This window comes from Hypanus sabinus, chromosome 19, assembly GCF_030144855.1.
Source record: "Hypanus sabinus isolate sHypSab1 chromosome 19, sHypSab1.hap1, whole genome shotgun sequence".
Classification (NCBI taxonomy): domain Eukaryota; kingdom Metazoa; phylum Chordata; class Chondrichthyes; order Myliobatiformes; family Dasyatidae; genus Hypanus; species Hypanus sabinus.
Genome location: NC_082724.1, coordinates 8,712,429 through 8,737,100, shown reverse-complemented (window position 1 = coordinate 8,737,100; position 24,672 = coordinate 8,712,429). Strand labels below are relative to the sequence as shown.

The 24,672-nt window shown below is 42.6% G+C and overlaps 1 protein-coding gene across 1 annotated transcript in view; it reads left to right on the top strand.

The window, feature by feature from the left end:
* col7a1 (collagen, type VII, alpha 1) overlaps positions 1–20,638 on the top strand; it is a 320,662-nt gene extending 300,024 nt beyond the window's left edge. The window contains exons 110-120 of the mRNA XM_059943970.1: positions 865–900; positions 1,874–1,954; positions 4,644–4,697; positions 6,942–6,995; positions 8,263–8,325; positions 8,422–8,484; positions 10,350–10,466; positions 13,093–13,170; positions 14,174–14,227; positions 16,879–16,927; positions 20,174–20,638. Coding sequence (XP_059799953.1) covers positions 865–900; positions 1,874–1,954; positions 4,644–4,697; positions 6,942–6,995; positions 8,263–8,325; positions 8,422–8,484; positions 10,350–10,466; positions 13,093–13,170; positions 14,174–14,227; positions 16,879–16,927; positions 20,174–20,190 — 666 coding nt within the window. The 3' untranslated portion in view covers positions 20,191–20,638. The remainder of the gene's footprint in view (positions 1–864; positions 901–1,873; positions 1,955–4,643; positions 4,698–6,941; positions 6,996–8,262; positions 8,326–8,421; positions 8,485–10,349; positions 10,467–13,092; positions 13,171–14,173; positions 14,228–16,878; positions 16,928–20,173) is intronic.
* The last annotated feature ends 4,034 nt before the right edge of the window (positions 20,639–24,672 follow it).

The window sequence follows — 24,672 nt, the reverse complement described above, 5'->3', positions numbered from 1 at the left end:
AGTCATTTTAATTGTACCTCATTTTGTGTCACCAGCCAGAACGTTTCCAGATCTCAATGCAAACCTTTGAAAAGGCCAAGAAGATAGTAGTTCCACAAAATGATAAACCCTACCAGTACCCTTCAGAATAGCTCTCTTTTCTCATTCCCTTTCTGTCTCCTGTCTAACCTCTTCTCTTCTATCACTTCCCATGGTCCACTCTCCTCTCCTATCAGATTCCTCCTTCTTCAGCCCTTTACCTTTCCCACCTATCACCTCCCACTTCATGCGGCCTTCCCCACCCACCCACCTTCCCCTTCACCTGGTTTCACCAATCACCTGCCAGCTTGGACCCCCTTTGCTTCCACCCACCTTATTCTGGTTTCTTCTCTCTTTATTTCCAGTTCTGATAAAGGGTCTTGGTCTGAAACATTGAGTGTTTATAGCCCTCCATAATTGCTACCTGACCCATTGAGTCTCTGAGGTACAGCAGTCTGAAGACACACACTCAATGATTCAGGAACAGCTTCTTCCCCTCTGCCATCCAATTTCTGAACGGACATTGAACCCCTGAACACTATCTCACTACTTTTTTATCTCTATTTTTGTACTACTTATTTAATTTAAATATATATATTTATCCTAATTCTCAGTTTTTAATTTGCTATTATTATGTATTGCATTGTACTGCTACCACTAAGTTAACAAATTTCACGACATATGCTGGTGATATTAAACCTGATTCTGATTCTGATATCCTGGCAACAATTACTGCTCAGGTTTGCAAGTGAGCACCTGCTTCACCTTTTGTAAAACTAATCCAGTTTAATATTTCAAAGCTAGATTTGAAGATGTACTAAATTATTGTTTGTCTTTTGCTATTAGGGTGAGCAAGGTGTAGCGGGGGAACCGGGGAAACCGGTAAGACTTTTGACTCCTATTTTGTGTTGCTGCTTGGAAGCATGATCTCCCGTCTTGGCATCAAGGATCAAGAATCATCTTTATTTGTTGTATACAGTATATTTACATGCATTGAGAATACTGTTGTGTGATGGTCAGGGAGCTACATGCAGCAAAAAACAACATTCAACAATTAAAAAATACAAAGTGATATAAAAATAAAGTCAGAGGTTAAAGTATGGGTATGGAATAAAATGTGCATAAATACATAAATACCCACATGCATTTACAATGTAAGCAGCATTATCAAAAAATGGTTTAAAGTTTATACAGCAATGCAGTGACGGTGGTGACAGGTAGAGGAGGGCGGGGAGGCTAACTGGAAAGGTTGATCAGATTTACTGCCCGGGGAGGGGGGGGAGAGAATTTTTAAGGTGGTGTGAAGTTTTTGTTTTAATGGCCCTACTACATTTTTCAGAAGGGAGCTTTTAGAAAAGGCAGTTTGCAGTGTGTGCAGTGTCCACTTTGATTTTTCCTGCTCTCTTCTTTGTCCTGGATCCATACCGGTCCTGTAGAGATGGTAGACTGCAGCCAATCACCCTTTCTGCAGACTTGGCAGTTTGCTGTAGCTCTTGTAAATTATGAGAGGATGCAGCTCCAAAACCAGACAGTAATGGTTGAGGTGAAGATGGTAGTGTAGAATTACACCAGTATGTTCTGGGGAAGTTAGGATTTTACCAGCCATCACATCCTCTGCCAAGCTTTTTTTGTTAATGTATGTGTAAATACACTGCTTGACATGTGTGCTCGTTCAACTTAATTCATGGGTAAATGTACAACAAAGCCAAGATTGCATCTGAACCATGGAGCGGTGGTCTACAGTCATGGGTCTTTTCTATGCTTCACCGTTCTGTTCCTGAGCAGGTTCAGGTTATGCTACTTGATGTCTGTTTCTATTGCTAACTGTATTTTTCCTTGGGTGGATTCTTATTAGGGCATTCCAGGGAAGAATGGTGTCGACGGAGCGAAAGGAAGCCAGGGTGATAGAGGATACATGGGGACAAAAGGTCCTAAAGTAAGTGATGCACCATCAATAACTCTCTGAGCCATGAGGCGAGATATCGGCTTTTATTGACTGGAGGAAAGAACAAGCAGCAATTGACCACCATTCTACATCCTGGAGACTGAGGGCAGGACTCAGGCCTCAATTGCCTTTATACCGGGGTCTGTGGGAGGAGCCATGGTCAGTGGGAATTGCTACAGGAGCAGTCAGCAGGGGGGGCATGTCCAGACAGGTATATGTAGTTCACCACAGTAAGTTATTATGATAGGTGTGCTGTATGAAATATTTACTGTTCAGAACTTGCACTGTGAATACCTGTGGATTTTTTTTTTGGTAGGAAGTGCCATTCCAACCTTGATTTTGACATACAAATTTTCAACTAATTTAGAGTCGTTACAGTCAATTTAGAGGCTCAACAGCGCAGAAGCAGACCTCTGGGCACATCGAATCTGGCTGAACCGTGATTCTGCCCAGCCCCATTGACTCTCAATAGGACCATAGCTCACCACACCCCTGCCACCTCTGTTCAATTCAAACTTCTCCTAAATGTTGGAATTGAACCCCCGTCTACCACTTCCACACTCTCACCAACCTCTGAGAAAAGACTCAGTTACTAACCCACACAGATATGGTGAGCTGGGCAGTTCTGGCCCAGAGGCATCGCTCCTTGAAAATGTCCTGGTTGTTAGGAAGGGTAGAGTCATGATGGAGCTGAGTTCACAACTTTCTGCAGCTTATTTCAATCCTGAGTAGTGCCTTCCTCCATACCAGATGGTGATGCAACCAGTTAAAATCCTCTCCATGGTACATCGGTAGATATTTGCAAGTGCCTTTGACATACCATGTCTCCTCAGACTCCTAATGAAATATAGCTGCTGCCATGCCTTCTTTGTAACTGTATCGATATCTCCTCAGAGATGTTGACACCCAGAAACTTGAAATTGCTCACTCTCTCCACTTCTGATCCTTCTGTAAGAATTGGTGTGTGTTCCCTCATCCTACCCTTTCTGAAGATAACATCAATTCTTTGTTCTTACTGATATTGAGTGCAAGGTTGTTGCTGTGACACCACTCAACTAGCGGGTATACCCCAGCAGTGTGATGGGATGCTTTCTAAGGATCCACATCTCAACTGTCAAGATTTTTTTTGAGGAACACCAGCATTGAAGTTGGTTTATTATTGTCACATGAACCAAAATACAGTGAAAAGCTTGTCTTTCATAACATTCATACAGATCAAATCTTTACTCAGTGCATTGTGACAGTATAGGGTAAAAACAATAAAATTGCAGATTAATCTGTAAAATCTACAGAGAAAGATAGAGTGCAAGTAATCAATAAGATTTAAAATCATAGCAGGATAGATTGTGAGGCCAAGAATCTATCTTATCATACGAGGTCAGTTCAAGAGTCTGATAACAGAGAGGTAGAAGCTGTTCTTGAGTCTGGGCATGCAATCTTGTCTATAAGGTTGCATAAACTGGTTTGTACACATACTTTGTTTACTTGTTGAAGTGGAAATTAATTTTATCATAGAATATAGCGTATTACAGACCCTTCGGCCCACAATGTTGTACTGACCTTCTAAACTGCTCCAAGATCAATCTAATCCTTTCCTCCCTTATCGCCCTCCATTTTGCTATCATCTTTGAGACTATCTAAGAGTCTCTTAAATGTCCCTAATGTATCTGCCTCTACCATCACCCCTGGCAGCACGTTCCACGCACTCACCAATCCCTGTGTAAAAATGCCTACCTTCGACATCCCCCATATACTTTCTTCCAGTCACCTTAAAACTATGCCATCTCATATAGGCCATTTCCATTCTGGGGATAAAGGCACAGGCTGTCCGTTCTATCTTATCATCTTGTACACCTGTATCAATTAAACTCTCATCCTGCTTCACTCCAAGTAGGGAAGCCCTAGTTCACTCAACCTATCCATGTAAGGCATGCTCTCTGATCCAGGGCACATAAGAGGCTGGAGAAAGTGAAGAGCTTGTGCTTGCACACAGGAGTATCTATTGAAGGCGAAGAGCTGGTGTATACAAAAGACTTGTGTATATAACTAGTCAAAAAAAACATTGTGTACACAAAAGGCTGATATACATAAATGGCTATTATACACATTGGCTGGTGTATACTGTGAGCCAGTGTCCACAGCTATCAGCATTTATGGTTATTAACACCTTTATGACTTCCCATTCCCAATCTGTCATGTCAGTCCACGGCTTCCTCTACTGTCACGATGAGGCCACTCTCAGGTTGGAGGAGCAACACCTCATATTCCGTCTGGGTAGCCTTCAACCTGATGATCTGAACAATGATTTCTCCAACTCTGGTAATTTCACCACTTTCCTCCTTTTCTCTTTTTCCATTCCCCATTCTGGCTCCCTTCTTAACCCTTCTCTTCTTCTCACCTGCTCATCATCTCCTTTGGTGCCCCTCCTCCTTCCCTTTCTCCTATGATCCACTCAACTCTCCAATCAGATTCCTTTCTTGTCACCTCTTCCACCTATTGCTTCCCAACTTCTTCTTTCATCTCACCTCCCTCTCACCTGATCTCACCTATCACCTGCTTCCCTCTCCTCACCGCCTTATTCTGGCTTCTAACCCCAAACTATTTCTCTGCACAGACGCTGCCTGACATTCTGAGTTCTTCCAGCACTTTGTGCATGTAACACATTTGTTTTATTTTACAGGGTGACAAAGGGACGAAAGGTGCCTGCGGTTTAGATGGAGAGAAAGGAAGTAAGGTAAGAAAGTGGAATTTTTTTTTTGGAGTCACTTTAATTCCCCTCCCCATTCAAAGTCAAAGTACACTTATTATCAAAGTACATATACGTCACCATATACAACACCTAGATTCATTTTCTTGCAGGCATCTACAGAAAAATAAAAAATACAATAGAATTTATGAAAAACTATATGTAAACAAAGACTGACAAGCAACCAATGTGCAAAAGGAGACAAACTGTGCAAAAATCTTGAGAACATGAGTTGAAGAGTCCTTGAAAGTGAGTCTTCGAAAGTGGTTGTGGGAAAATTTCAGTGATGAGGCAAGTGAAGTTGTGTGAAGTTATCTCCTTTGGTTCAGGAGCCTGACGGTTAAAGGGTAATCACTGTTCTTGAAGCTGGTCGTGTGAGTCCTGAGGCTCTTGTACCTTCTTATACACAATCTTCCTATGCTACAACGTTAATAAATACGAGTCAAGCTTAACTAGAATGTTGTAGGCACCTCACGGCAGGAAAGATATAGAAACAGAAAGGGCACAAAATGTCTATCAGGGAGGAGGGACTTCAGTTGTGAGGATAGATGAGAACCATCTGTACAATTCTCCTTTGAACAGAGAGGATTAAACCATGAGCAGCTCAAGTGCTTCAGGATGGTGAGTGGTTTAACAAAGCAGAACGAAGAGACACTTCTCACTGTCTCCGTGCCAGTAAGTGATGAGAGAAGGTAGACTTGATCTCATCAGCAAAAGGACTGGAGAAGACAGGAGAAGAATGTTTTCAGTTATGGAGTTGCAAGGAGCTTCAAAAATGCACCAGTTAAAGAGGGCGGAACTGATTCCACAACGCTGTCAAAGGGAACCTGTTTGGACTCTTACAGATGAGGAGCTTGTATAGCTACAATCACAAAGCATTGGACAAAGCATGAACGGTCTTTCAAAGATTTGAAATTCAAAGTATATTTATTATCAAAGTATGTGCTGTATACAGAATACAACTCTGAAATTCTTCCTCCCCCAGACAGCCACAGAATAAAGAGACGCCATGGAACCTGTTCAAAGAAAACATCAAACACCCAATGCGCAAAATAAGAACTAACTACTCAAATGGCAAACTTTATTTTCCCCATATATTTACATGTGCTATGGTGTGTTGGCATGATATGCAACAAAAATATTTAACAATTATAAAGAATAAAGAATTATATTTTAAAAAAACTAAATAAAACAAAAGAAGAGCCTTTTGACCAAATATCTTCCTGCTAAACTTATGATTTCTAAACAAGTTTCATTTGGACTTCTGATTCTACAATCTATTGGCTCACTGTCAAGGACTCTTTGGAACTCCGAACTGCTGGAGGAATGGACCAGGTCAGACAGCATCCATGGAAATGAATAAATAGGCGATGTTTTGGGCTGAGACCCTTCATCATGAGTCCTGAAATGTCAACTATCTATTTATTTCCAAAGATGCCGCATAAACTGTTGAGTTCCTGCAGGAATTTTTGTGTATTGCTTTGTATTTCCAGCATCTGCAGACTTGTCGTGTTTATCATATTCTCGGTATTACTTTTTATTTGCAGAATTTGTCTCCTTTTACACATTGATTGCTTGTCAGTCTTTGTTTATGTAAAATTTTTCATAAATTCAACTGTGTTTCTTTATTTTCCTGTAAGTGCTTACAAGAAAACGTAGTATATACACAGTTTGAAATAAATTTATTTTGATTTCTTTTTTTCTTGTTTCCATACAGTGTACATAATACTGTTAACATCTTTCCGTGTAAGTTTTAAAATGTTCCATTGCTTGTAAGGGAGGAAGAGAAGAAAAAGATGAAGAGATGAGAAATATAGTGAAGCAACCTTTTCCTCTTCATGCCTTTTTGTTTTGTGAAAATATCGTCTTTTGCTGTTCATATTGAACAGTCTTTCTCCAATTGAAAACTAAAGTCCTGTTTCTCAACAGTGTGGACTTATTCTATTGATATATACAGGAAATGCTGGAAACATGCTGAAAATGTTCATCTGGTCGGCAGCATCAGCGAAGAGAACAACAGAGTCTATGTTTCACCCAAACAGAGAACATTATTTCAGTGTCAGTTTCTATGAAAGGTCTTTGATCTGAAACATGTATTCACTTTCCTTCTTAACACATGCTGTCCAACCTATTGAGTATACTCAGCATTTTCTGTTTCAGATTTGCAGATTCTGCAGCATTTTGCTTCTTCATCCTGCAGTCCCTTCTTCTAACATTCATTTGTTAATGCAGGGTGATCCTGGATTTCCTGGGAGGATCGGATTCCCTGGCAGGAAGGGAGATCAGGTAGGAAAACATTGGAATGCTGCCTAGATCAAAACTCCTCCAACGGATGCAGGGTATGAATAAAATTTAGTTCCTGACCTTAATCACCCTTAAGAAGGTGCAGTCCAGATGAAGTTGTCAAGTCCACCTTGCAGCATGGTGGCATAGTGTTTCGCATAACATTCTACAATGCCAGTGTTAGAAGATCAGGGTTCAATTCCCTCCACTTTCTGTAAGGAGTTTGTAAATTCTCCCTGTGACCGTGTGGGTTTCCTCTGGGTGTTTGGATTTCATCCCACATTCCATAGATGCATGGGTGAGATTTAGTCGGTTGCCATCATGCTACGCTACTGCCAGAAGCATGGCGACATGTGTGGGCGGCCCCCAGCATACCTCGGACTGTGCTGGTTGTTGATGCAGACGATGCATGTGACTGTTTTGTTGCACATGTGACAAATAAAGCTAATCTTCATCTTAATCTTATCCCATGTTGGGCAATAAAGATTGCAGTTCAGGATATGTTAGAAGTGTCAACTAGAGACCCTGTCCTTGTCAGGCCTGCACTTGCAGGCTCCTCCTAGTCCCCAGCAACAGGAGTCACCTTCCACTCACTTCCACCTATTTAAACCCATCTCTCATCCACAATCCTTGTTCACTCATATGAACCAGCAGGTTGCTCCTAGCCTTCAGTTACCTTGTTGCCTTGTTGTGTTAAGTATCTGTCCTCTCTTGTTTTGTGGCCGCTCATGGTTAGTTCTTTTGCAGTTTGTTATTAAAGTTGTTGCTTCATGCTGAATCATCTCCGCTACTCTGTGTGATGGTCGAGCCATGCCTACATTTCTTGATATCCCCAGAGCGAAAATGGCTAATACAATGGGGCATAACTTTGAGGAAAGTACAGGGGGGATGTCAGAGTTGGATTTTTCCAACAGATAGTAACGGGTGAGTGAAAAACACTGCCAGGGGTTTGTGGTGGAGGCAGATAAATTAGGGACATTTAAGAGACTTTTAGATAGGACATCAATGATAGAAAAATGGAGGGCTACATGTTAGGGAAGTGTTAGATTGACCTTGAAGTAGGTTAAAAGGTTGGCAGGGCTGAAGGACCTGTACTATGCTTTACTGGTCAATGTTCTATGTTCCCTACAGTAATCCTTCCCACATTCCGTACTATAGAACAGATAAGACAAAATATCCCATTGGGATGGGCTCCAGCATTGAACCGTCAGGAATGACTGAGCTGCTGATTTCCACCACTCCATATTAATTCCCATGTTTTGCCTTTCAGGGTGAACCTGGCGTCAGTGGCTCCCCGGGCATGACAGGAAAAGAGGGTCTCATTGGACCCAAGGTATGACGAATCATTGGAGGAGAGCACCATGGGATAAGGGGGATGTCCGCCACTTGATATCTGTGTAGCTCACGGCATTTGTCTGCTCTTGTGTAGGGTGACCGAGGCTACGACGGACTCCAGGGGCAGAAGGGGGACCGAGGGGAGAAAGGCGAGCGGGTGAGTGGCAGTCACCAATACAAAGTGTTTCAAAGATTCAAAGAACATTTCTTCTCAAATTACGTATGCAGTATACAACCCTGAGATTCGTCTTCCCCGCAGACAGCCACGAAACAAAGAAAAACATGGAACCCGTTCAAAGAAAAACTCCAACACCCCATGTCCAAAAAAAAACACAGACCAGGCAAATACCAAAAAAATTAGCGAAAAAACAGAGAAAATAATACAACACAAAATTGAAAGAGTCTAGCAATATTCAGTTCGGTTCAGTCTAGTGTTATCGGTTGTTATCTGCCCCAATCAAAATAGCCCAAAATAGCAACAAAAGGAGGAATGACCAGTAACGCATCACTGCGTGAATTACAGCGTCTGATCAACAAACCCTGCCGATCAAACCTTGCACGAGACCCAGGAATCCAACACAATCCTGTCTTACAAGGTGTAAAGAGAAGCTGCAAAAGTAGCTTTTACACCAATGCTTCCAATAGCATTGTGCTCTGTCAGTACTGCCCGGGACTCTCAATCCAGGTTATGGGCTCACATCTCTACTGTGGGGAAAACCTTTGCCTCTAAGGTGAAAATTGCTACCCAGTGAGACAGTAGTGGCAATTATTGCAAAGCATTGCCTCAGAAATGACTGGGCCTCTATAGCGCTTTTGGGTGGAGAATTCCAATAGTAAATCACCATGGACGAACATATTTCTTACCTCCATCCTGAACGACCATTTTCTTATAATGAGACAGTGATGTCTGCTTCTCAATACCCAAGCCAGAGGGAACACTTTCTACACAAACACAAGAAGGTCTGCAGATACTGGAAATCCAAAGCAACGTACTCAAAACGCTGGAGGAACTCAGCAGATCAGGCAGCATCTATGGAAAAAAGTAAACCCTCGACGTTTCAGGCCTAGACCCTTCTTCAGGACTGAGAAGGAAGGGGTAAAGTTGCCAGAAGAGTAAGGTGGAGGGGAAGGGAAAGAGGCTAACTGGAAGGTGATAGGTGAAGTCCTCAAGGATTAAAGGATTCAAATTTCACTTATTATGAAAGTATGTATAAATGATACAAACTTGAGACTCATCTGCTTACAGGCAGCCACAAAGCAAGAAACCCAGAACCCAATTTAAAGAAAGACCAGCACCCAGACCAAAGAGAAAATGAAAAAAACACAAATCATGCAAAAACTAGAAGCAAGCAACAGCATTCAGAAGTAAATTGAGTCCATAGACCTGGAGTAGGCCCATAACCTCAGTCTCAGTTCATCACACAGCGGAGCAAATCACCACAAGGCTTGCAGACACAAAGTATGTAGCAGCCAGAGTAGTCTCACAGCCTCAGTGCCACAGAGAAAGGAGTGAAACTCACAGGAGAGTGAGTGGAATCAGCCTGGCGTTCACCTCCAGTCCTGACATCCTGCCTTTTCAATCTACCTGGGCTGGCATTTAAATTGTTCGAATGCTGAATCGTGCCAAGGAGGGTCTAGGCCTGAAACGTCGAGGGTTTCCATGGGTGCTGCCAGACCTGCTGAGTTCCTCCAGCATGTGGTGTGTGGAGACAGGACAGCATCTTCTACCCTGTCAGGGTTATTACGACCTGGGTTCAGTTCTGCTGCTGTCCATAATGAGTTTGTACTTTCTCCCTATGTCTGTGTGGGTTTCCGCTGGATTTTTCCCACATTCCAAAGATGTACAGATCAGTAGGTTAATTGGTCACTGGGGTGTAATTGGACGGCATGGGCTCATTGAGCTGACAAAGCCTGTTATCATGCTGTAGCTCTGGAACTGCTTATGGATATTGTGCACTTGTGATTTCCGGAGAGTACAAAGTTAAATTTGAGATTGCTATCATTTGCCTTTTTATTTTGCAGGGTCTTCCCGGCATCACTGGGCCACCAGGTGTCCGAGGATCTGATGGAGCTGCCGGTCCTCCTGGCCCTGTGGGTCCTGCAGGCCCACGGGGTTCTGAAGGAATGCAGGGTCAAAAGGTAACAACAATCTTCCCTCACATGTTGTAGGAAGTTTTCACAAATGTCCAAATGTTGCTTTTTCCCTTCCTAATGCTCCTACTCTAGTAACCTCCAGTACTTTACTTTTAAAGTAACTTTTTTATTCTTTCTTTCTTCTCTTCTAATATTTCTATATCTGTGCATTTGTAATGCTACTGTAACTTCCTCTAAGATCAATAAAGTATCTATCTCTCTATATAAGAGGTAAGCAAACATAGAGTATGTTTCCAGTGGAACTGCAGATAAACTAATGTGGCTAAGTTCAGTCAATGCTGGCAGGTCACGTTCCTTGTGATGACTCCAGGCCCTTTTGCAATGTTATAGTCCAGGATATGATGGGTTAAACAACACAGTATCTCCATACAGTTCAGAAAGGAAAGACTAAATAACTTAGTCCTCAATGGTTGGGTGGAGTTGTCCTCCGACCTTGGCAACTTACTTCCAAAAGTTTCATCAGCATGTGAGGAGACATCGTCAGTGTGCTGTTGACTGTGGCCTTCATATACTCATCAATCAGCTGACTGGTCATCACTTTTGGAAACTTGATTGCAACGAGGGGAGTAAATCTCGTTGCTGATTGGTTGTATGGTGAACTTCAAGTGTTGTGGTCTGGAATTTTGCCAGCATTGGCTTGTAAACAGGATCAAGGTCTATGTGTCAAGTTGGCATGAAAATTGATTTCTATAACTTCCAGTAATTTCCTCCCCTCCTCCTTTTCTCTTTTCCCATTCCATTTTTGGTTACCTGCTCACCCCTTTGCTTCTCCTCACTTACTCATCGTCTCCCTCTGGTTCCTCTCCTCCTTCCCTTCCTTCCATGGTCCACTGTTCTCTCCTATTAGATTCCTTCTTCTTCGTCCCTTTACCTTTTCCACCAATCACCTCCCAGATTCTTACTTCATCCTTTGAGGTTTTTCTTCTGTATCGTGGACAGTTGGAGTCCATAATTAGGGATGAAGTTTCAGGCTACTTGGAGGCACATGATAAAATATGCCAAAGTCATCATGGTTTCCTTAAGGGGAAATCTAGTCTGACAAATCTGTTGGAATTCTTTGAGGAAATAACAAGCAGAATAGACAAATGAGAGTCCATGGATGTTGTTTACTTGGATAATCAGGAGGCATTTGACAAGGTGACATACATGAGGCCCATGGTATTTCAGGAAAGATACTAGCATGGATAGAAGATTGGCTGACTGGCAGGAGACAATGAGTGGGAATAGAGGAGGGCCCTTTCTGGTTGGCTGCCTGTGACTAGTGGTGCTCCGCGAAAGTTGGTGTTTGGATTGCCTCTTTTCACGTTATTTGTCAATGATTTGGATGATGAAACTGATCATTTCGTGGCAAGGTTTGCGGATGATACAAAGATAGATGGGGTGGCTGGTAGTATTGAGGAAGCAAGGAGTCTGCAGAGGGACTTATACAGATCAGGAGACTGGGCAAAGAAGTGGCAGATGCAGTATAGTGTAGGGGAGTATATGGTCGTGCACTTTGTCTAGAGTGTAAAGTCATAGTCTATTTTCTAAACGAGGAGAAAATTCAAAAAATCAGAGGTGCAGAGGGACTTGGGAGTCCTTGCGTAATTCCCTAAAGTTTAACTTGCAAGTTGAATCAGTAGTGAGGAAGGCAAATGCAATGTTAGCATTCATTTGGAGAGGACTAGAATATATATATATATATATATATATATATATATATATAAAAGGATGTAATGCTGAGGCTTTGTAAGGCATTGGTCACACCACACTTGGAATATTGTGAGCAGTTTTGGGCCCCTTATCTCAGAAAGGATTGGCCAGCATTGGAAAGGGTCCAGAGGAGGTTCCAGGAATGTATGTGGAGATTTTGTTGGTTCTGGACCTGTACTTTCTAGAGCTTAGCAGAATGAGGGAGGAACCCATTGAAATCCATTGTATGTTGAAAGACCAGGACAGAGTGGATGTGGAGAGGATGTTTCTGAAAGTGGGGAAGTCAAGGACTAGAGGGCACAGCCTCAGAAAAGAGGGACGTTCTTTTAGAACAGGAATGTAGATTAATTTCTTTAGCCAGAGGGTGGTGAATCTGTGGAATTCGTTGCCACAGTTGGTGCCAAGTTATTGGATATATTTAAAGCAGATGTTGATAGGTTCTTGATTAGTTAGGGTGTCAAAGATTATGAGTAGAAGATACAAGAATAGGGTTGTGAGAGATAATAAATCAGCTATGATGGGACGGTGGAGCAGACTCAAAGGGGCAAATGCCTAATTCTGCTCCTATGTCTTATAATCTTTTGTGATGAGTTCATCAACTTCCAATGGTTCTGAGATTTTGTCCAAGAGCTGTTCCTGATGCCATCCAGAGAATATATGTTACCTAAGCAACGCACACAAAATGTTGGTTGGTCTACCACTTTGTACCCTTCCCTCTCCCCTGTGTTCATACTCTAACTTTGATTCCGGTCCTGATGAAGCGTCTTGTCACGAATCATCGACTGTTTATTTCCCTCCGTAGATGCCACCTGATCTGCTGAGATCCTCCAGCATTTTGTGTGTGTTGTCTAAGATTTCCAGCATCTACAGAATTTCTTATGTTACTTACAGAGGTATTGCTGCTTGTGTTTGACTGTAGGGTGAAAGAGGCCCTCCTGGTGAGAGTGTTCCAGGTCCCAGAGGAATTCCAGGAATCGCAGGGGAGAGAGGAGATCCAGTAAGTATCTGAAGAATGCACAGTGGAACATTTATTGATTGATTGATTGTGATACAGACGGAGTGGTAATATATCTTTCCGGCCCTTCAAGTCGCACTGCCCAGCAACTCTGTCTTAACCCTACCCTAATCACGGGACAATGTCCAGTTAGCTTACCAACCAGTATGCCTTTGGACTGTGAGAGGAAACCAGAGCATCTGGAGGAAACCAACACTGTCACAGGGAGGGCATCCTTACAGTGGTAGGAATTGAACCCACATTGCTGGTAGTGTATAGTGTTGGGCTACCCACTAGGCTTCTGTGCCTCCCAAAATGGGTACCAGCTCTGGAAGTCAAACAACAGCCTGACAGTGAAAAGTTGCATCATCGGCTCTAAGCTCAATGGAGTAGGTAGCATCAGTGGAGAGAGAAAATCTCTTTCAAATCTCTTACTATCTTTCCTTTCGGTTTGTCCTGACGAAGGGTCTCAGCCCGAAACGTCGACAGGGCTTCTCCCTATAGATGCTGCCTGGCCTGCTGTGTTCCACCAGCAATTTGTGTGTGTTGTTTTTTGAATTTCCAGCATCTGCAGATTTCCACGTGTTTATAGATTCCAAAACTGACATGCATGTGAATCGTGACATGAAGGCAGATGCAAAGTATTCCACTAAACCTAAATCTCCTTCACAGATGACATCCCACCGTTTGAGCCCTAATTCCTCCATTTATAGGAGTGTTGTTTTGGTCTTAAACTGACCATAAGACATAGGAGCACAATTAGGCCATTTGGCCCATCAAATCTGTTCTGCCATTCAATCAGAGCTGATTTATTTTCCCTCTCAGCCCCATTCCCCTGCCTTCTCCCCATAACCTTTGACACCCATTCTACTCAAAAACTTAATGCATCGATATGTCTTAAATCTTAAATCTGAAACCTAAGATGTTGACTTGAAAGATGCTCTATTTTGTTTATTGCCTGCACCAACTAGTACAACAATTCAACTTACTTTTCTTTGTGTTTCAGGGTGAGATGGGCGCTGATGGTCCAAAGGGAGAACAGGGAAATCCAGGAATGACGGTATGTGAACTTCTGTTTGGAATTTTAATGTTATTATACACATCATAAAATGCCGATTGTTTGTCCAAATGCTGGAGGAACTCAGCAGGCTAGACAGCATCTGTGGAAGGGAATCAGCATTCAGAAATGTCAGCTAACCTCCTGAGTTCCTCCAGCATTTTGTGCGTGTTGCTCAAGATTTCCAGCATCTGCAGAATTTCTATGTCAAAAGCTTTCCCCTCGAGTCCCTTTTAAAATGCCTTCCTGTTTGCTTAAGCCAACTTTTTTTTCATTTTTGATAGCTCAACCATAATGACAAACATGTCTCTCTAATTTATAAGTTTTATACACCTCTAATCTCATCAGCCTTGTTGTGCTCAGTTCTGGTCGTCTCATTATAGGAAGGATGTGGCAGCTTCAGAAAGGATGCTGAGGAATTTGGCCAGGATGCTGCCTCAGTTAGATAGCATGTCTTATAAGTTGAGTGAGCTAGGGCTTTACTCTTGATCGAAGGAGGATGAGAAGTGACTTGAGAAACACAAGATGACAAGAGGCATAGATCGAGTAAGCAGCCGGAGAATTTTTTCCAGGTCTGCAGGAAGCATAATACTATGTTATAACAGAAAGGTATTAAAAATTAATGTATATTTGTATTTTTAATTAAAAGCAGGAATGGCATGTTTTGAAATAAACATCTAAATATTTCTCAGTAACTTTTTGGCACACTGGTTGCAAAGGTTTGCTTACTGGAGACGTTTAATGACCTTTGAAAGAATATGCTGTCAAGATGCCATCAGGAGGGTCACAGAGCAGGGCCTTACATCCAGCCTCAGTGCTGCTCTCTGCACTGTGCAGAACAATGCAATGAGTGCTCTGGCAGTGCTTCATCTGCAAATATTTAGAGTGGCTATCACTGACCACGTCTGATAATCCAGTCGAGATCATATCTACGTTTCAGTTTTCCATACTGTATTCTTTGAAGCTGCCTGCTTTAGAGTCGTAGAGCATTCCAGCACAGAAACCAGCCCTTTGGCCCATCCAGCCTGTGCTGAGCTGTTGTTCTCCCATCAACACGCACCTGGACCAGAGCCCTCCATCCCCCTTCCATCGACGTACATAAATTTTTTTTTCCCCTTTGAGACATTGTAAGTGTTATTTACTTCAATTTGCTCTTGTTATTTTGGATAATAATAATAAAAAGATTTGAAAAAGAAAGAAAGAGTCTCGTATCTAAGAGTTGTGGCGACATGGCAAAATGAGGGTAAGGTTAGTGTAAGTGGGGGGCTTGAGGGGCAGTGCAAACTCGGTGGGCTGTCGAGCTTTTCCTCTCTCTGTGGTATCACAATGCCAATTCACGTCAGAAAAAGACACGCAGCCAGGATGCCTTGGGAACTTCAGCCGGACTTAAAAGATAGAATATAGAACATAGAATAGTACAGCACATTACAGGCCCTTCAGCCCACAATGTTGTGCCGACCCTCAAACCCTACCTCCCATATAACCCCCCACCTTAAATTCCTCCATATACCTGTCTAGTAGTCTCTTAAACTTCACTAGTGTGTCTGCCTCCACCATTGACTCAGGCAGTGCATTCCACGCACCAGCCACTCTCTGGGTGAAAAATCTTCCTCTAATATCCCCCTTGAACTTCCCACCCCTTACCTTAAAGCCATGTCCTCTTGTACTGAGCAGTGGTGCCCTGGGGAAGAGGCGCTGGCTGTCCACTCTGTCTATTCCTCTTAATATCTTGTACACCTCTATCATGTCTCCTCTCATCGTCCTTCTCTCCAAAGAGTAAAGCCCTAGCTCCCTTAATCTCTGATCATAATCCATACTCTCTAAACCAGGCAGCATCCTGGTAAATCTCCAGATGCAGAAATTTTCAGCAGAGATTTTTTTACACGGACATTGTCGTGGACTTGAAGTATGGGGAAAGGTTGAATAGGCTCAAATTTGATCCTCTGGAGCGTAGGAGAATGAGGGAAGATCTGACAGAGGTTAACGCAGTGCCCCGCAGTGTACCAGCTGTATGATTGGGATTGACAGCCAGCTGTCTGTTAGGAGTTTGGACCTTCTCCCCGTGACCACATAGATTTCCTCATAGGTACTGGTTATGGTTAGTGAGCTGTGGGCATGCTATGTTAGTGCCAGGAACATGGCACCATTGCTGCCCGACACATTCTCAACACAAATGGTACATTTCCCAGTATGTTCCAATGTGCATGTGATAAGTAAAGCTAAGCTAATGTTTCTTTCTTTCTGTCTCTGTCTTTCTTCCATATGAATTATAGGGTTTAGGAAGAAAACCTGTCCAATTAAAAATCCCACAATGACTATGTCTGGTTTAGTCCTGATTTAGGTAATGTTTGATACATGATCACACTACCACATGATACACGAGCAGCTCAATTGAAGTAAACTCGAAGTTAGACCCGCATTTTGGACTTGCCCGTTTTCGCTTGAATTCGTTTAACATTTTGAAGTTACAAAACACAGCAGGACAAGTAGCCAAAATCACTGTAAAATATTGCCAGGTATCCAAAGGACTTTAGGCAGGAATGTGGAAATTGATCTGATTAGCAGTTACTGTTGACCGGAGGGAGTGGGAGCCAGTGACAGTCGAGCAAATACAGACATTGATTCTGTCCTTTTCCTCCCCCTATACTGTACAGGAGAGCCAGATTCGTGCCTTTGTGCGGCAAGAAATGAGCGAACACTGCGGTGAGTGAATTCAAAACACAAAGAACACTGCAGATGCTGTGGTCAAATCAACACGTACAACAAGCTGGAGGAACTCAGCAAGTCGGGCAGCATCCGTGGAAACAAGCTTGTCAATGTTTCGGGCCGAGACCCTTCGCCACGACATTTTAAAGTTACAAAAAACAGCAGGGTCCTGAAGGAGGGCCTCGGCCCGAAATGTTGACTGCTCGTTTCCACGGATGCTGCCCGACCTGCTGAGTTCATCCAGCTTGTTTATACATGGTGAGTGAATTTATTTTGGCCTGAAGGGAAGAGTCCAGGTAGAATTGTGGGAACACTGCCCTTCCCACAGTATTCAGTGTCCAGTATCTATTGCAATCATATGGACAAAATCCTAGCACAATACACATTGCATCAACAGGAAGGTTTTTTTGACCCACTGTAAGAAAGACATTATTCAAATAGAAAAACTACAGAGAAGATTTACCAGAATGTTAGACCATAAGACGTAGGAGCACAATTAAGCTATTCAGCCCATCGAGTCTGCCCCATCATTCCATCATGGCTGATTTATTATCCTCCACTACCCCATTCTCCTGACATTTTCCAGTAATCTTTGATGTTCTTGCTAATCAAGAACCTAACAACCTCCGTCTTAAATAGGCCCAATGACTTGGCACTCACAGGCGTCTGTGGAAATGAATTTCAGAGCTTCACCCTCTTTTGTTAAAGAAATTCCTCCTCATCTCTGTTCTGTAGATACATTCTTCAGTTCTGAGTCTGTTCCCTCCGGTCCTAGACTCCTGCACTATAGGAAACATACTTTCCACATCCACCCTATCTAGGCCTTTCATTGTTCAAGTGGTTTCAATAAAATCACTATAACCTTTTCTATTGTTTTAAATTCCAGCAGTACAGGCCCAGAAACCATCAAATGCACCACATACTCTGTCTGGATAGCCTCCAGCCTGATGCCATGAACACTGATTTCTCCATATTCCATTAATTTCCCCCCCCCCCGCTTCTTTTATCATTTTCCATTCACCGCTTTGGTTCTTCTCCCACCCCTTCTCTTCCCCTGACCTGCCCATCGCCTCCCTCTGGTTCCCATTCTCCTTCCGGGGTCCACACTCCTCTCCTATTAGATTCCTTCCTCAGCCTTTCCCCTCCCATATTCTCATATCATTCCCCCGTCTGTCACACACCCACCTGGTCTCACCAATCACCTGCCTGGCTGTACTTACACTGGCTTCTGCCCCCTTTATTCCCAGTCCTGGAGAAGGGTCTTGCCTGAAACCTCGACTGTTTATTCTCCTCCGCAGGTGCTGCCTGACCTGCTGAGTTCCTCCAGCATTTTGTGTGCTTTGCTCTTTAGATAAAGCACATTGTGTTATTTTAACCTGACCTTGTGATCTTTCAGCACCTCCTTGTGATGAGTTCATTTACTTCCCGAATCACTTGTGGTTTATAATGAAGCTAGTAATTGAAATGATCCATTCAGCCTGAACAATATCCATACCCCTACATTATCTGCTCATTCATGTTCCTAAAAAAGGGTCTCTTTGTTATACTTACTCCCACCATACCCTGGTAGATCATTTCAGGCACCCACCTCTCTATATAAAAGAAAATTGCCCCATACATTTGCTTTGCCCCACTCAACCTAAATATTTGCCCTCTGGTTTAGACATTTCAACCCTGGGAGAAAGATATAGGTTGATTACTCTATCCGCACTTCTAATAGTCTTAAAAACTTCTGCTAGGAATTGTGCAAACCTTCCTGAGACACCTCAGAGCAAAGCTACCATGATTGAAAAAGATTCAAGAAGATTGAATAAAAATCAATGTAAGGTGCTGGACATAAATACAGAAAGTGATAACAACACCTGGCAGGAAGTTGTCTTTCCCTGGCCTGGTTACTATGCAACATTTTTAGTTGGTGAATGCAAGATCAAAGAGTAGAATTGGAGAAATATTGTCGGAGTTACCAATGGTTCAACATTTAATCCACCTCTGTGTATCAGAAAAGTGCAGACTCTGGTGGCTTTGAGAGCAGTGGAAAATATCCCAGGGGATGCCACCTCATTCCTATAACCAGGAAAATTGCACAGCACATTTCTGAATTTTTAAACTTCTTTTAATTTGATTTGGCCCTGTTTTCTTTTTATATTTCCCTACAATATAGTTTGAAGATATTCAGCCAATTGCCAGCCAGCTTAGCAACCCTGCTACCTACCTATCTCCCTGCAACATTTTTTTCTTTCATGTGGCCAGCAACTCTCTCTTACCCCCAACTCTCCTGCCACCAGGGGCAATTTGAAATGCACAGGTGAGAGAAAACAAGTTACAGGAGAACAGGATTGTACGGAATGCTGGCATAGATCCACTGGGCCTAATATTATAAAGAAAATTAGAAAATATATTTTACCTTAAATCTGTCCTCTTTGGTTTTAGATCCCCTGTTGAGAGTAATCTTTTAGTCTTGAAATGATTGGCTCTCGTACGAGATTTAGTGAATTGTGGTTGGGACAAGGTGTGGGTGGAGAAGGTTGATCTTCTCTCTCCCCCCACTTAGCAACCACGTTCCTCCAACCCCCACCCCCAACTTCCCACCCTTCACAGGTCCATAGGAGAAAATTCACAACACATACACCGATTCCAAATGCAGGGCTTAGCTGTGGACTATCACACATCCAGAAGGGCAACCAGTGTGCTGTCCAGAATCAGATTTGTCATCACTGACGTATGTCGTGAAGTTTGTTATTTTGTGGCAGCAGTACAGTGTAGGACATTAAGAAAAAGTTAGAAAAAGAAATATAGAAATAAATAAATATTGCTGAAGTAGAGCAAAGTAGTGAGGTAGTATTCATGGACCATTCAGAAATCTGAAGGCAGAGCAGAAGAAACTGGTACCTAAAGCACTGAGTTTTAGAGTCAATGTTGAGGCTGCTGTACCTCTTTCTAATGGTAGTAATGAGAAGAGGGCAAATCCTGGATAGTGAGAGTCCTTAATGATGAATACCACCTTCTTGAGACATCGCCTGGCGAAAATGCCCTTGACGATGGAGCTGGCTGAGATTACAGACCTGTTAACCATGAAGTGGGCAGCTGAAGGCTGTGGATGCAGCTGTAGAAAACAGAGAGAAGTACAGACTAGATTGCTTCCATCAACAGCGTTGCTCTGTTATGTCCTGCGGAAATTTTGGTTGAACTGAAAATCGGCTCGGGTAAAGGTTCCTAATGACTTGTCTTTCTTTCTCTCCCCAGCCTGTGAAGGTGAGTGACAACAGCCATTTACCCTGTGCTGTCGCCTGTTGTGGTACCATTAGTGAAGCCAGAGGGGCAGGTCTATGTCTTTTGGGTGGGGTGGACGGGTTATATTCAGATGGGGAGAGATGAGGAAACTGCTGTGAGATCTCCACTCTCTGAACCGGCTAATTACTGTCAGAGAAAGATCAAACTCTCTGCAAAGGGGTGAAGATGAGCCAAAGAGTGGTAAGAAGCTTTTTTTTAAATCTTCTCAAATTGCTCATTTGCCCTCCATGAATTTGAAGAAGATATCAAGATTCTAAGATATTGTGATCCGATCTTACTCTTGATGCTGTTCAGTCCAAAGTCAAATCAAATGAAGTGCAGGGATAAGAGGAAGTTACAGTTGAATCACATCTCAAAAGGCATCATTCTATTGCTGCATGCAGTCCTGAGGCAGCAGGGCCAGGGCCCAATGCCTGGTTTATAAGCACCTTCATCCTAAAGCAGGGGTTCCCAACTTCGGGTCCATGGATCCCTCAGTTAATGGTTTACAAAAAAGTTTTAAAAAGTTGAGCACCCTTGTCCTTGAGCAAAGGAGAAGATAAATGCCCAGCCTCATTCACCACAGCTAACATAACTTCGGAAACTGTCTTGGATTCTGCTCGTTAACAGGACCAGATGGAGCAATGGGTGGGTGATCTGGATTGCAGATCCTTGGGCGCACTTTTCACACATAGAGGTGTAAATCCCAGGTTTCCCCAAGCCATACAGTTTTGGATCCTTTGTCATTAAATATATTATTAAGACATGGGGTCTTCGGTTCTTGAATAGCTTTTCGGGGCCAGACACAGATAGAACCTTGACACAGGAGACTGAGGGTGTTCTTCCGGAGGAACTCAGTAGATTGAGCAACATTTGTGCTGGGGGGGAGGAATCGTTAAATTTCAGGTTGAAATCCTTTGCTCTAGGGTTCAAAACCAATGAGTAGAATCCAGTTTAGAATAGGAGGGAGGAGTTGAGGTGGCTTGAATTTATTAAGTGTAGGGCAGGCTTGAAGAGTTTTACACCCATTCCCTGACCAAGAGACACTGGGTTTATTTAGAAAGTTTTTTTGGGTGGTATGAGCTAAATTACTTCCACTAATGTAAATACAATCATAATAAGTTGTTTTGCACTTTTTACGGGTGTATCATTGTGGACTTCAGGGAGAAAGTGCCCTTGAACCCATTAGGTGCATGTCCTTAAGAAGCTGGAGGTGACTTCCCTCCTCTCTGCCTCTCAGTTACCCATTATGGGGTACCCTGTGCTATTAAGTATGTAACTCCATAACTTCAGTGTTCCTTGTTACCCATTTTGTTCCGGTTTTTAGGGATTAATTCCGCACCATCTTTTCTGAGTTTGTTCTGCTTGCTTTCTTTCTTGTGGGGAATGATGCTGTGAATCAGTCATGTGAATCGCAAAGAATTCCAGCATGCACAGAGGTTGCTTTCTCTATGCTTGGTGTGGACCTCCTTAGACACGAGAGGTTACAGTGTTGTGCTGTTTATGGTTTCTGTAGCGTGTCTTTTTTGATAGTGTATCATTTGCTATGTGTTCACTTCATATTTCAATAGTTAAGTGTTCTAAAGACATCTGTCTTTAAAAGTACATCAACTTTGGATTGAGTGCAAGTGCTGAATGAAATTCGAACAGGTCATGCACACAAATAAATACCTCAGTCAATTAAACTGTTTTAAGCCCCCTAACATAACAAATTAGAAATCACAAAATAAATTAATGATTGAGAAATTGGAGAACAGCAATCCCATTCATTTAACTAATTTTTTGTCAGACTCTGTGACTCTTCAATGCTTTAGACTGTGTCATCTTGCCAGAGACACAAATCTTCCTTTGGATTGTGTTTGAACATTATTGGCCAAGATTTCCATTCGCACTTGTGTCTGTTCAGAGTCTGATCTGACTGAACATTTAGTAACTGATAAGATCTGTAGTATCTGGTGTATAAATTGCAGGAGCTAATAGTTCTAAAGATTTTAAAAATTGCTTTATGTCACATGTACATCAAAACATCAGAATCAGGTTTGATATTACTGGCATATGTCGTGAAATTTGTTAACGCAACAGCAGCAATACAAAAAAATGCATGGTAAATTATAAATATAGACAACAGAAAAACTGAATTACACTAAGTACTTGTATGCTATGGTGAACTACATATACCCGTCTGGACACGTCCCCCCTGCTGACTGCTCCTGTGTCTCCTCCCACTGACCGTGGCTCCTCCCAGGGACCCCGGTACAAAGGCAATTGAGGCCTGAGCCCGGCCCTCAGTCTCCAGGGTGTAGTATGGTGGTCAACTACTGCTTGTTCTTTCTTCCACTCAATAAAAGCCGATATCTCGCCTCACGTCTCAGAGAGTTATTGATGGTGCATCATATGCCAATTATAAAGTTAAGTTAAAGTAAGTAGTTACAAAAAAGTCAGAAATAAAAAGCAGTGAGGTAATGTTCCTGTGTTCAAAGTCCATTTAGATGTCAGATGGCAGAGGGGAAACATGCAGTGAAATGTGCTGTTTTTTATCAAATCAAATCAGTGAGGATTGTGCTGGGTAGCCCTCAAGTGTCCCATGCTTTCAGCACCAACATAGCATGACCACAACTCACTAACCCTAACCTATGTCTTTGGCGTGTGGGAGGAAGACAGAGCAGCTGGAAACCTACACGGTCCCAGGGAGAACAGACAGAGGAGGGAATCGAACCCTGATCTTACAGCTGGTGCTTTATAACATCATGCTACCGTGCTGCCTGACCAAGTTGCCTTGTATTCTTTGTGCTTTTACATGAGAAGTGCAGAGGGACTCCGTCACCTTCCTACATCTACTTTATGTTAGAGGAGACAGATGGAAGCCAAATGTTTTACCTAAAGGCAATAGCATTGCAAAGGATGAACCAACTTTTCATTTCCTTGGCACCCATTAATACTTGAATCTTGTACAGCATCAACAAAGAGCTATTGCAGTTGTCAGGGGCCTAATTTTGATTCAAGCACCATACATTCCACCATTGGGTGGCGGGGCTAGAGATGCACTGCCACCGAAGGAGATGTAAGTTGCTCCATCCCTCCGCTAGCCTGCAGGTCACCCTTGGGCAAACCCTCCATGGAAGCAGGTGGTGGATGGTCACATGTGCAGCTAGTGCATTTCACAAGTCCTGCTTGTGCCACCACTAACACCAGGCAGACAACCTCTGAAAAGTATTGATTATGACTGGAGTCACCAGTCTTGAAAAGCCACTGCCCAGAAGAAGACAATGGCAAGCCACTTCCATAGAAAAATTTGCCAAGAACAATCATGGCCATAGACTATAATCACCCATGTCATACAACATGGCACATAATTATGATGATGACCATAAATCACATATTGCTGACAAATAATATAGTCTTTAGCTTTTGCTATGAAACCTGCTAAGACTGCTCTAACACCACCACACAAACTTATTTTACCACATAGACATATTCTAGATTACTTCTTTGGGTTTGAGGATGACTTGCTTTCATTCCAATGTTATGATTTGGAAGGTGGTTGAGAATTCCTACACCACAAACGGCGGTGCTTGAACACGTAGCTGGTGGATTGTTTGGGGAAGTTACGCTCTCCGTTCGCTTCAGGTGGTCGTGCCGTATCAAGGTAGCGATTGAATTAGTGGAGAGGTTGGGCAGGCTAGGACTTTATCCTTGGAGTGTAGGAAACTGAGGAGTGATATTAGACAGGTTTACAAAATCATGACGAGCATAGATGGTATGAATGCACTCAATCTCTTTCCCAGAATTGGGAGATTGAGATCCTTCTGTGACTGTAGCAGAACGCTGTGCCTCAAATTCTGGTGATCAAGTCCCTTCTGTCCTATCAGATGACTGAGAAATATCTTGCCAGAGAGAACATCCACTTAGTTGAAGTGAATTGATAATGAATGCAGACTAATATTGCAATCAAGCAACTGGCAACTTGTACACCAGATATTTTGGTCAATGTGGGTGACTTTAGATATCTTTCTTCATTTCTTCACAGTATTTGATGGATTTTAAGTTCACTTACTTTGAAGGTGCTCCATGAAGGCTCACACTGCACTGCACCGTGCATAATCACACCAAACATAGTTGCATTGCTTATTGACAATGGGTGTTTCCTTGTGTATTACCAACAGAAGGAAGCCTTGACATGCCCAATAATATTGGGCCTGCACTCTGTTTCCCGAATTCCTCAACAATTATTGATTAATAATTACGTTCAAATTTTAGTACAGTGAAATATTACACAGCACTCCCCAAAAGACCTTCCAAACACAATTTTAACCCTGCCTACATGAGAAGATTCTGTGAAGGAAGTCAAGAGTCTTAAGTATCCTGTTATGTACAAGACAATGAAGAAAAGAGCCATTTGCCCAACTAGTCTATTCTGGTGCATGCTCTCCTCAAATATATCCTCACTCCATGAGAGAAAATATTTCATCTTT